Consider the following 12725-nt stretch of genomic DNA (forward strand, 5'->3'; position numbering starts at 1 on the left):
GTGAATGTTTATGACTGATTTTCATTTTCAGATACACTTGCTAAATGCTCAGTGGGCACTGGAGAAATTCAAGTTTGATTTTCTGAAGTTTTAGTTTCAAACACTATGGACTAGAATGCTCTGGACACATCTGGAAGAATGCTGGTGTAAAAGAGTAAAGATAAGGAACTTACCCATTGTTGCCAACACTGCCTCATTGGCATGAGTACACACACCTCGCCTAGCGTCTTTGTCAGAGCAGCTGAATGACAGAAGGACACAATTATTATCATAGAATAACCCAACACTGAGTCCAACTCCTGGAGTATTTTGTTACTGAAAGTAGTACCAAAGTACAGAATGGGTCAGGCTAGCACTGAAATCCCTTACACCAATTCAACAACAAAAGCCTTCCTTTTTTTTCGCCAGTATACATTTCTTCTCTTCTCTGGGCAGTAGGAATAGCAAGTTGTATGGAATTTGCAGAAAAAAAGATCCACTCTTAACTACCTGCATTGTAGCTTAAATATTAGAGATGCGAGGGTTTTAATCTGTCCCCAAACGAGCCCTCTGCATCCATGCCAGAACCACTTGCTCAGTTGTCCAGGCCAAGTCTGAGTGTCCAAGTGAACTAAAGCAACAGGCTGCTGTCTCCTTTAATTTTAAGAACTTAGGAGTTGATAAATAAATCAAATGAATGTCATAGACTCAGAAGATTTTAACTCCTCATTATGTCCATTAAGTCTGGAGCTGGGATAGCCTCTTTTGGGAAGGGCGAGGTATATTTGAACAACAACAGCTAGAGAGGGCTTGAATGTTGCATCTTGCACAAACAATGACTTTCATACCCCAATTCCAAGAGAACGAGAATACTTACTTTCCTTCCTCTTCTTCCAGAGATGTAAGAGGCTTGGTTGTTGAAGTATCTATTCTGCCAGGTAGTGTCTGACTTCTCTCACTGGTGATTTCAGGACCAAAGGGCGCCGCACCAGGAACTAAAACACAGAAAAATAAACAGGACCCAAACTGTGTGGAATAGGTGAACAAGTCTGGTAAGCTATAGAGAGATTCTGAAATGGGAAGCTTAAGAACTTGTATCAGCAACTTTCCCATTGCAAGTCCATCCTGTCAGCAGAAAGGACAGAAGAAAGCTCTGTTGCTCACAACAGTCTTACTTGAAGTATAAGGCTTGCAAGAAGTTCTTGCACTAGAGAGCTTCAGATGCTCTGGTTGCCATAGACAAATGAATGAGCATAAATAGCAGCAGTGGCTCGTGGAAGCTAGTACTCAAGTGATGCCCACGAAACTCACCAGTAGAACAGGGGCGCCCATCTGGTTCATCTGGACATGCACAGACAAAGTCAGAAGCTCTGGCAAAGCAGAGGTGAGTGCAGCCTCCATTGTTTACTCCACAAGCATTAGTACCTGGAAGGAAGAAGAAATTCTAAAATTTCTTGCAGATATCTAGGTAGCAGCTCAGAGCAGCAACGTTTTTCCTGCTCAAACAGACACTTCCTAGAAATCCAGCAAATTACTATCCTCTGGTACATGCCCTACATTTGATTGCTAAGAAAGTTGTGATAACAGCTAGACAATCTTGATAGGAAGGCACTGGAAATCAACAGAGAGTAGCTCAGTCACCAGAGCTGCACAGATAAAAACAAGCTTGCATTATTCTGTTTTTAACAGTGTCAGATGAATAATACAGAAAGTGACATCTGATGATCAAAGCTGTACTTGGCTAAAATGTCATGGTTAGAAAAAACATGCCCAAGATACATTAACCGTTTACCTCCAAGGAAAGACACCAATCTCACTTAACATCTACAACAGTGGTTCTAGATTTCTTTTTGTATCCATTTATCATTTGCCCAAATGAAGGTCCTCCTATTTACCTGTCTGTCTTTGAGGGGAAACCACAATGATATCCATCAGCCCCTCAACATTGGCCAGGACTGTCTCTTTGTTCCGCCCAGAGTATTTGTCCACTCTCTGTATAGACTTGGTTTGCCAGTCAGTCCAATATATCCATCTATCTTGCTACTCATGGAGATAGCATGGAGGGAAAAAAAAAAGAAAAAAAGAAAAAAATCAGAACCATTAGCCACATAGACACAGAATACCCATCAAAAACATATCCCAGTGGCAGAAGGCCTGAAGAAAGACCTTCTCAACCCCTTCTTATAAATATGACAGTTATCTACACCCTACACCTATTCAGACAAACCAACTCTGTGAACTACGCAGAAAAGTAGAGTTATTAGCCCCTCATCTGCCACTGTTTCCCACAGACTACAACAATTGCCTGTCCCCAAACTCCACCACTGTCCAAACTCATCAACGCAGCACAGAGAAAGGTGGCGGAAGGGGTGGAAATCTTTTTACCTGTGTCAAAGCAAAGGGATGTGACACCTGGCTGACCAACACTTGTCGTAGCTTCCCATTGAGATCACAACTCTCTATGCGATCAAGATGTGCATCCACCCAGTATATCCTGGAGGAAAAGGAGAAGAGGTGAGCTTCCACCTATGAAATTCTTTTTAAATTTCTAGTAATTTTCTAGCCAAGCTGGATTGTACATAACAAATTACTTTATGAAACCAAGCTAAGAAAGCTAAAAAAAAAATCATTATATTCCTTAATTCCATACAGGTAAAGCAAATTATCTCACCAACCTTCTGGTGTCATAATCCAAGGTCAAGCCATTTGGCCATCCGAGGTCAGTGTTGATCAGGATTTTACGTTCAGAGCCATCCAAGTTTGCCCGTTCAATTTTAGCAATGTGACCCCAATCTGTCCAGAAGAGGTACCTAGTGAGATAAAAGGCAAATGCAACAAGAAAAGGACATTTCATTCAACCTATTGAAAATTTTATTTACCAATTAAATTACCACATTCTTCAGTTTCAATAAAAGCTCATGTGCTCTGGAGGTTGTGATTTCCAACTATCTGTTCAACCTTAAAATCTACTGTCTGCTCAGATTTCTTGTCACTCAGCCCGGCCCTGGTTGGTGCCTACAGATTCACACACAGCATATCTGTTTTTCCTTTCACATCTTCCCCTTCCAACCTTCCTCTGTGCAGCCCTTTTTCCTGTCCCACTGATACCCCATACCTACCCCTTCTTGGGAAAGACAGCAATGGCTCGGGGCTCATCCAGACTGTTATTGATCAGCACTTTCCTGGAGCTCCCATCCAGTCTAGCTACTTCTACAGTATTGCGACCTGTATCTGTCCAGTAGAGGTTCCTAGCAACCCAGTCCACTGCCAGACCATCTGTAGTCTTCAGGCCCTGACCAATAACAGTTTCCATGTTGCTGCCATTCAGATCAGACCGCCTGTATGGAAATAAATAACAAATGGATGGTAGTGAGGAATGGGTAGTTCCCCGATGGTTATCATACAAGGAGGTCCCCCTAACCACAGGACCACTTCATAGAGCTATCTCCCAAATATTTGTTTCCCCATAATCTCCCGGTTAAAGACACTTACAGCATTTAATTCAGCAATACACATGATGTTGTGTGCCACAGACTAGGCGTGAGCAGGGTTGTATTGACAGCATCTCACAGTCCCCTCAACTTAATGGCACATTCTGCTGCTTGCTGTGGCACAGCCAGCACACATAGCTAGGAGACCTGGGCAGTAGCCAAGCAGATCATTGGCACCCACCTGATTACATCAAGAAAAACATCTGTGTAGTAAATCTTGCCATCAACACTGTCATAGTCCAGAGAAATGACATTGTTCAGTTCAGGGACAGGGATGTGCACATCTGTGTGGTCACTGGTATCCAGAGAGATACGGCGAATGGAAGCACGGCTAGAGAAAAGCAGGTAGGTCTCTGGAGAAGAGTCACACGTCTGCTCATCTCGCTTCAGTTGGATGCCAGTGGGGCAGGCACAGGAGAATCCAGTGGGGTGAGGCAAGCAAAGGTGGGAGCAGCCACCATTACGAACTCCACATTTATTAAAGCCTTAGGAAGTAGAGAAAGCACAGTTTTAGCATCAGTGTTGTTCCAAGAGACCAAAGCTTTATTTTAAAGGCTACACACATGCACAACCTGCTAGCGGTTGAGTTCATCCTAAGTGTAGCCTTACTGAGGATCTACTGCACTTCATAGTTTTCCCTTGGAAAAAGAATTGGTCAAATGCCGACAGATTCAGAGAATTGCAGCTGAGCTTTATTAGAGCTGCAAAAAAATAATGCTGTCTGAAAGATCCCACCCTGTGACGAAGCAGCATGACAATGCACCAGAGGCCAGGAGGACAAAGAAGCTTCTGTTTTAAGTTAGCTGCACACAGTGGCAAATAAGCAAAGGCATCAGAGAAGCCTGTTGAAAGTGTTTGGCATATTAGGGTCATGTCTTAGGGTTTCGTAGTCTTTTATTTTTATTTTTTAAATTGAAAAACCAGCACATACTTATTAGGAGTGGTTAAGCACAGTAGATGCAGGGAGTAGAAGGAGAAGCCCAAAAGGTGCAGAGTGGGGGAAACATAACCAGGATATATGATGACTGGAGCTTCTATCAGCTTGAAGTTATACTGTAAACTTATACCGTCAAGAGCAATGTTCTACTGTTAACAGCTACACAGCTTCAGCAGAAGCAGTACGGAGTTTTCTGTAGAAGTACGCCCTGGGGAAATGTCACTCAAATAAAGCAACAGCTCAGACTCAAGAGCAAGGAGGCAAGATGAGGTTGTATAGGAACCCCAAAGAGTAATATAAGGAATCTGGCTCTAGCACAGAATAGTTTGAAAGTATGATGTATTAATATCAGCTGAAGAAGCACAGATTTTGTAGAACAAAGTATCAGGTAGGAAAATGAAGCCTGCAATGGTTGGGCAAAAAATTACTAGAACTTTCAACAATGAGCATCTTTTGTTGTTAAAAAAAAGACAGTGGACTCAGGTGAAGTGTAACATGGCATGATCCATTCAGTCCTCTTAAAAAAAAAAAGGCTCTGATGTGTGTGAAAATGAGGCTGTCAGTACAAACCAGTGTAGCAAATGGAGTGAAGAGGAAGAAAGGAGTGCAGTAAGAAATAAACAGACCTATGGAGCTGGATAAACAGGGAGAAGTTTAAAAATAGTTACACAAGAGAGAAGAAGAAAAGAAAAACTGATTCTTTTGCCCTACTTCTATCACTCATGCTTCCTCAAAGGGCTTCTTTCAGTGACAGATTTCAAGGGCTACTGTCACCAGTCAGACGCTACTCATTTGGGAGCAGCCTAGCAACTCACCCAGGGGCCGTGCCCTATCAACAGCTTGAATGTCCATGAGGCCAGGCAGGTTTGCCCTCACCAGGATGACATTGGCACCACTGTCCTTGTCAGCCCTGTGAATGCTGCGAGTTTGCCAGTCAGTCCAGTAGATGTAGGAGTCCAGCAAAGTGAGGCCATAGGGGTGTTGCACTGGAGACAGCAGTGTGCGGCGGTTAGCACCATTGAGATCTGCAGCCTCAATACGCTGAAGAAAGAACCAAGCAGATCAGTCCCACACTCAAAACACCAATCCTCTTGCTAACAGTGACTACATCAAGCGGGAACCAGAGCCTGAACAAGTGAGGATATTCCTCTCCACCCTCCCAGAGCCCAAACTCTCAGAAAAGCTTTTATTTCCCTTGCTCAAGAGCTTCAAAACAGCCTTCAGACTACCACAAATCCAATGACAAACAATGCTGAAGAACAGAATCAGACCTCAGTGTGTGCATCAGCCCAGAGCAGCTGGGACCCAGCCTTATCCACTGCCAGACCATTGGGCCAGCCCAGGTTGTTGCTGATCAAAACCACACGTCCTGAGCCATCCATCCCAGAGCGTTCCAGCTTAGCATTCTCACCCCAGTCTGTCCAGTACATATACCTAGGGAAAGGCAGCAAGTGTTATGGTAATAGGGGTCATAAGTTGTGTTCCAACCCCTAGATAGCCCTCCTGACAACACTAACCCCATTTCGTGGTATAAGGCTATTGCCCGTGGGCTGTCCAGATTCTGCCAGACCAAGACTTTCCTCATGGAGCCATCAAGATTGCCCACTTCAATACGGTTTGTTCCTGTATCTGTCCAATATATCTTTCTGCCAATAGCATCCACAGCCAGCCCATCTGTAGTCAACAGACCTGAGAAAGCAGAAAGGTGAATCAGTCATTTCTCATTCTCCCAGCTTAGTCAGGAACTTCCGATATTGCCTTTGTGAACCTCATCGAGATGCTTTATGCTTTACCTCCACTTCCACCAAAAACTAACAGATTATTCCACCAGGAGACTAGAGAATCTCATGTCTCTTTTCACACTGCACAGAGGTAAGTGGACAAAAATCACTCTTACCTGTGGTGATGATGTCTTCAAATTTGGAGCCATCAAGGGCAGCCCGGCTTATTTTCCGCAGTGTGCTGTCTGACCAGTAAATCTTTCCTGTGTTGAAAAATAGAAACTTAAATAAATCACCTTAACAATTCACACCCAGGTCTCTGACTACCAGCTAGGCAATTCAAGACAGATGTGATGGCACAGAAATAGCAGCACAAGGCTGTTCAACTAGAGTGATAGAAGAGTACCGATTATCATGTTCCAATCATCCCCAAAAGGTGTATAAATGTTGGCTATTAGAACAGATTTCTGTGATTCTAATAAGGTGAGCTTTACAAAAGGAAAGAGAAGATATAACACTTCATAAGCTAGTAGTAGAGTTCCACATTTTATTTCTCAGAATGTCCCAGAGGAGACCAATCAGACCTTACTATACAACAGGTTTACATCAACACAGCAGAAGATAAACCAACAGCTACTGTCTCAGCTCTACCACTGTAACAGGCTTCAGTTGGAGAAAAGCTTTCTTAAATCCAATATGCACAGGAACCTCGCTCAGTATAGCGGGCAGCTTTTTTCTATGCAGATGGGGTTGTCTGTTCTCACATAAGGACATCCCCATCAGGAAAGGAACTTTTTCAGCTTGTAATAGAAAAATAGATCAATTCAGACTCATAACCTACAGTAAAATCTGCACCCAGAGCTCTACTCAGACATGTAGATACTCAAGTCACTTATTGCCTTTCAAACAGGCAGTTGGATACACTATGAAGTTCAGACCTTCATGAGGATCCACTCCAATTGCAATGGTGTTCTTCATGGTGACATTGACTGAAACAACAACATCTGCGAAGTATGGAATATCCAAAGAGACCATCCGTATGTCAGTTCTTCTGGCAAAGATCAGAAAGCTGGTCATTCCTGCAGAGTTGAAAACAGACAGGTATCAGTGAGAAACAAATTCATCCAATTACAGGTATTAATTTTGTTGAGCATCCCAGAGTTGACATTCATTTAAATGGACAAGGAGAAGTTGCAGATCTCTGCTTATGGGGAGTCTGGGCACAAGAGCTTTACTGGGTGACATGAAATGCTTCTTTATTTCCAAGTTGAAAATGAGTGCACTCGTGAAAGAGTTGCTTCTGGTAATGTATGGGAACAGAATTTATGAATCAGCTTTCCTGTTAAGAAGTGTAAATGGATGTACCATGGCCTGAAACCAAGCCCCTTCCACAATCCTCATAATAAGGCTCAAGAGGAGGATGTACTGGAATCCACTTCAAGATTAGAGCAAAAGCATGGGCGGACTGTGACATCTGGTTTAGTTGTCAAAAGCAATTTCAAGAACAATTTCTCCTGCAACAATGCAGTTATCAAATTGTTTCTTTATAGTAATTCCCTGTCACACTGGAAGTAAAAACAAAATTAGCTTTTCAAGGGGTAAAGCAGATAAGTGCATAAAAGCCAATTTTGTTCTCTTAACAAGGGGGGGGACCAGAATGTAGTTGTGATCCATCCCCAGTGAAGATCCTACAGAGGGGACTTACCAGTGGAGCACGTCTTTCCATCAGACTGTAGATTGATCCCAGTAGGACAGGTACAGCTATAACCTTTTGGAAGAGGTGCCAGAAGGCACAAGTGACTGCAGCCTCCATTGTTAATTTCACATGGTGTACGTACTAGAGGAAAGATAACAGAAATCCATACAGCAGCAGAATGGGCATAAGAAAGGAGTCTAACAGCTACAGAAATGCATTCTAGAATCCTTTTAAATACCAAGCTGAGAGTTACTCTCATGCTTTCATATTCCACGACTTTAAGGCATTTTGGGCTGACAGATAGCTCAGCTCCTTGCAGGACAGCAGTGCCACATATTACTTCAAATTCAGCGTAGTTGGGGTGAGGTCTGTACCTGGTGGCCTATGCCGGTGGAAAACGTGAATATCCATAAGATTCTCCAGATTGTCCTGCAGCGTTGCCCGTGCCTGCCCAGTCCTCCTATCTGCGCTCTGGATGCTTTTGGCCTGCCAGTCTGTCCAGTAGATTCTCTCGCCATAAAGAGTAAGTCCAAACGGGTGAGGCAGATTGCTCCCAATCAGCACCTAGTCAGATCATCCCCAATCCCCCCCCAGAAACATTACTAATTGTCACTAAGGAAAAGAGGCTTCCCTTGCCCCTTATCAACAACAAAATGTACAGACAAGGCACAAGCAGAGTGCTGGGGCAACATGAGCCCTCAAAAAGAGATTCCCTCAAACATGTTCTACAACTGACATGGATCTTCTGCTGAAAGCACCTCAGCCTGTCTCGATTTGGAAGATTTCACTTTCAACTGGAAAGAGAGGCAGGGGCCATCAGCACTCTAGGACTCATACCTCATGCTCCCAGTCTCCCACCTCAAAGATGATTTCCATACCTTCCTGTTGCTGCCATCCAGACCGGCATACTCGATGGTCTTCATGCCTGCATCTGCCCAGTACAAGCGCTGTGACTCATAGTCAATGGCCAAGCCATTAGGCCATGTCAGGTTGGAAGAAATGATCACCAAGCGATTTGAAGCATCCATACCAGCGCGCTCAATTTTTGGGTTGGCACCCCAGTCAGTCCAGTACATGAACCTGAACACAAGGCCAAGACAGAAGAGAATAGATGAAGTTTGTCACTGCCATTACAGTCAGGCAGTGGCTACAATGAGAAGAACCTGGTGCCTTCAGCAGCTAACAAGAAGCAGCATTAGACAAACACTGTGCTCATGTTCAGCCTTGGGCTCTTGTATTATGCCTAAAATTATAATCAAACTGATATCCTTCCCACAGCACGTGCTGACCTTATTAAAACATGGAGGAAAGAGTTCAAGGTCTAATAACTAACCAGTTTTTTTTTACCAGCCTTGACCATTGGCCCTTCATAGGGTTGCTGCACTGGTAATCCACTCAAAGCAAGTAGCACACTCCTTTCTATCCATGCCATTCCCAGCTCCACACTCTTGTGAGAAGCAAAATCTTTTTCTGAAACCATTTGTTTCTATTAACCAACTCAGCTTTACTTTCCATGCTGCAGTTGATCCTTCAGTACTCCCACTGACACAAAGCTTTGAAGCAAATGGGTCACTAACACAACTTTGTGCTTAAGATCAGCACTAGTTTACCCAAGGAGACCCTTCTGTTTCCACTCTGTCTGATAAGGAGAGTGGTTGAATATAAATTCAACATAGATGTGAAACAATTAAATAGAAAACAAATTGTTTGCCTAATTCACAACATTTTCTGTACCAGATCTTTAGTTGTTTGGTCTCAAAGATAAGCAAATGAGAATATCTGCCTGCTCTTTATACATGACATGCTTATCTCCAGCTTATCTTGTTCCACTAGCATTCAAAATCAGGTCTCTAATTTCAGACTTCAGCAGACATAGAACAAAGGTGCCAGAGAGATCATTGCACAAAACCAAAGCACTTAAGCATTTTAAAACAGAAAAGAATTTCCCATAAACAAGAGTCTCTCACCCTCCAACAGGGTCCACTACAATATCTCTAGGTCTGTCTAGGTTCTCCCAGATCAGAACAGTTCTCATGGTCCCATCTGTGTTGGAGACCTCTATTCGATCTGTTCCTATAAAGATTGAGAGAAGCAATTAGACATACAGCTCCGGAATAACAACAGATAAGGCAAACACTATTCATACAGCAATGTTTTCTTCTCTTTCCCCCCATCTCTCCTCCTATCTGGAAGATAAATAAGAAATGTGGCTTGAAGTATTACCCCTGCCACTCTGTGTCACCTGTGCAGCTCTGACTGGTACTGAGTTCTGTGTCAATGCACATTCCTAAGCTACCGCAGTATCTACATGATACAGACATAAAACAACAGCTGGAGAAGAATCACTTTTCTTACACCTTTTAGAACTCATACTCTGATGAAGAATGACCTTCAAATCTTACCTGCTGCACCCCAAGATACACTGTTGGAAGATATGTGAACATACACAGCTACAAGCTCTGCAGCAAGACCTTTCTAAAGAATTAGCACTAGGAACACTGTGAAAAAAGGTAAACTAATGATTCCACTTCAAATCCCACAAACAATGGAGTTTGATCCCGTAGGTTTTTTTGCTACACAGAAATAAGCAAACTTGTGATAAGACAGAGAACTATTCAGCTATTATTCAGTTTTCATTACTAATAATGAAGACTGAAACTTCAGTAAAGCAGAGGAGTCCAGTACCTGCATCAGTCCAGTATAGTTTATTGGTGACCCAGTCAATTGCCAGTCCAGCTGGACTTTCCAGACTGGTATCCACCACAACCTAAATAAAAACAAAAACAAGAAAATCCTTAGTGAGATCAGATCCTAGTAAAGAATCACTAGCCCAATGTGCTACTCATTCACAAACACAACTTTCAAAAGACAGAAGTCCAAGAAGAACAATAACGCATGAGGGAGAGCATTAAGTACTCACTAGTTCAAATAAGTTTTACACTTGAAGTCATAAATCTGTTTTTCACATCTGTTTAAAACACAACTCCAACTCTTGAATTCTGTTTGACCCAGTAACAATAGCAAAGGGGCACGTACATGTCCCAAGACAAACACAGTACATAACAGAAAATGCAACACGCCTCCCTTTCAGATTTTATGGCTACAACAGAGGAATCAACCACAGCTCATAAATTAACATGCTTTTTCCCACTCCAGGATTTTCCAGATAAACAGGAACATGCAGCAAACTTGTGTTTTAAGTGTTCAGTGATGCTGGAGCCCATCTGTGCCAGAACTAGGCAAATCATTAAACAATAAATCCAACATGAAGATCCTTAGGAAGCCAGTGTTTCCTAGTGGCTTCACATCTGATGTTCAGGAAACCTCCTGGCTAGATGGTCTCCACACATAATACTGTACCTCTTGGCCTGATCCATCCCATTTTGCTCGGCTGATTGAGTCTGTGCTAACATCTGTCCAGTAGACATAGTCATCCTTTGAGTCCCAGTCCAGAGCCACTGCGCTGCGCACATCAGCAAGGGGGATGACATCATCTGACAGGTCATCTGTGTCAAAGCTGATCCGACGGATGTCCATCCTTCGGGCAAAAAGCAGGAACTTGTCAAGACCTGATCAAAGGTCGAAAGGTCTCCTTTTAATTTCTCTAAGTTCAACAACACAGTGATAGACACAGACAATTCCCTGCTATATTCAAACTTAACCATTTACATAATCTCTCCCTGACAGGCCACAGCCCAAGATTTTATTGGTACCAAAAAATTTCATCTTATAAGAGACTGGGATCAGCAGGGAGTGTAGGAGTAAAGAACTGCATCCTGGGGTAATCTTTGCTAAGAGAACAAATTCAACCACATCCTTCAAAAAATAGCATAGACGTATTTCCAAATTAAACAGCTATGCCATCTCTTGAGAATCTAGGACAACAGCTGGCCTAATTCTCCCACGTGGTTGCAAACTAAGAGAAACTCTGGCAGTCGATAAGGCTGAATATCTTGGTCATCACTAACACAGCTCCTTTGAAAGCTTTGGGAAAAGCTATGACAGGCAGTGTGGCATCAACAGCAGCCCTGGTGTAAGGACCTATGGATGGAGCTTCTCTGCATCCCCAGCCATGCAGCCTAGTGAAGGGAATGTGAATGCAGAACAGGGAAATGCATCAAGAAGGTGAGACAATCTCCAACAGGGCCCTTACTATTATCCAGTCCATCCAGCTGTTATCTCCTTGGAATAAACTGCTGCATATTCCCACGACCAACCCTCTGCCACCCATAAAACATCTAGATAGGCAGGCTGTGGTCCTCACTTACTCTGAGCACAGGCATGGCTGCTGGTCTTGCGGAAGCCAGTGGGGCAGGCGCAGGTATAATCCTTGCTGCTCGGCAGGCAGAGGTGTGTACAGCCCCCATTGTTGGCCCCACAACGGTTTCTCCCTGCTCAAGTAGCCAAAGACAAAAATAACCACGCATAAAGCAAAGAGTAAAAAGAAAAGGGGAAAAACACCAGCCAATGTGCAAAGCCCCATGTGGATAACTTGTCTACATAGACACTAATTGAGAATAAGAAATCAAATTAAAGCACTAACTCAATTTTTAGGCAGTCAGTTTAGTAGGAAAACATTTAAATCAATGTACTTTCCAAAGAGATTACAGTAATTTAAAAGGAACATGGGAAGTGTCAGCCATTACTAGTGCTCACTTACATTCCTCCCACCTCTCCCCAAATAGTCACGAGTTATTTCCCACTGAAAAGCGTTCACCTCTGAGTGTCAGCAGGGGGAGCTGCGGTAACACCTAGCACGGAGTTACCGCTGCTGAGGCACCTAAACCGAACTGCTGGCTGGAGCAGCAGGACAAAGTGCGAGACGCATCAAAATCCTTGGTTCAGGATTGATATCTATCTGCTTTAAAGGGTGGGTGGCAGCAACAGTTCTACCAGCGGCT

General features: G+C 43.3%; 1 protein-coding gene across 2 annotated transcripts in view; it reads right to left on the minus strand.

Annotated features, from left to right (window-relative positions):
- The window catches only part of LRP4 (LDL receptor related protein 4), a 76568-nt gene that overhangs the window by 6229 nt on the left and 57614 nt on the right, over positions 1-12725 (minus strand). Inside the window, exons 16-35 of one of the 2 annotated variants that reach the window (XM_065754887.1) lie at positions 12093-12215; positions 11185-11393; positions 10510-10591; positions 9792-9897; positions 8703-8904; positions 8199-8388; positions 7834-7965; positions 7067-7207; positions 6305-6391; positions 5925-6096; positions 5679-5841; positions 5223-5448; positions 3652-3955; positions 3099-3317; positions 2655-2789; positions 2365-2473; positions 1875-2019; positions 1291-1404; positions 857-974; positions 174-241 (exon numbers count right to left, since the gene is read on the minus strand). In XM_065754887.1, coding sequence (XP_065610959.1) covers positions 174-241; positions 857-974; positions 1291-1404; positions 1875-2019; positions 2365-2473; positions 2655-2789; positions 3099-3317; positions 3652-3955; positions 5223-5448; positions 5679-5841; positions 5925-6096; positions 6305-6391; positions 7067-7207; positions 7834-7965; positions 8199-8388; positions 8703-8904; positions 9792-9897; positions 10510-10591; positions 11185-11393; positions 12093-12215 — 3045 coding nt within the window. Of the gene's footprint in view, positions 1-173; positions 242-856; positions 975-1290; positions 1405-1874; positions 2020-2364; positions 2474-2654; positions 2790-3098; positions 3318-3651; positions 3956-5222; positions 5449-5678; positions 5842-5924; positions 6097-6304; positions 6392-7066; positions 7208-7833; positions 7966-8198; positions 8389-8702; positions 8905-9791; positions 9898-10509; positions 10592-11184; positions 11394-12092; positions 12219-12725 lie in introns of both variants that reach the window. The other variant, XM_065754886.1, reaches the window with a different exon arrangement.

The sequence above is a fragment of the Cyrtonyx montezumae genome, unplaced genomic scaffold (assembly GCF_038088225.1).
Source record: "Cyrtonyx montezumae isolate F1298 unplaced genomic scaffold, pur_monq_1.0 scaffold_10, whole genome shotgun sequence".
Taxonomy (NCBI): domain Eukaryota; kingdom Metazoa; phylum Chordata; class Aves; order Galliformes; family Odontophoridae; genus Cyrtonyx; species Cyrtonyx montezumae.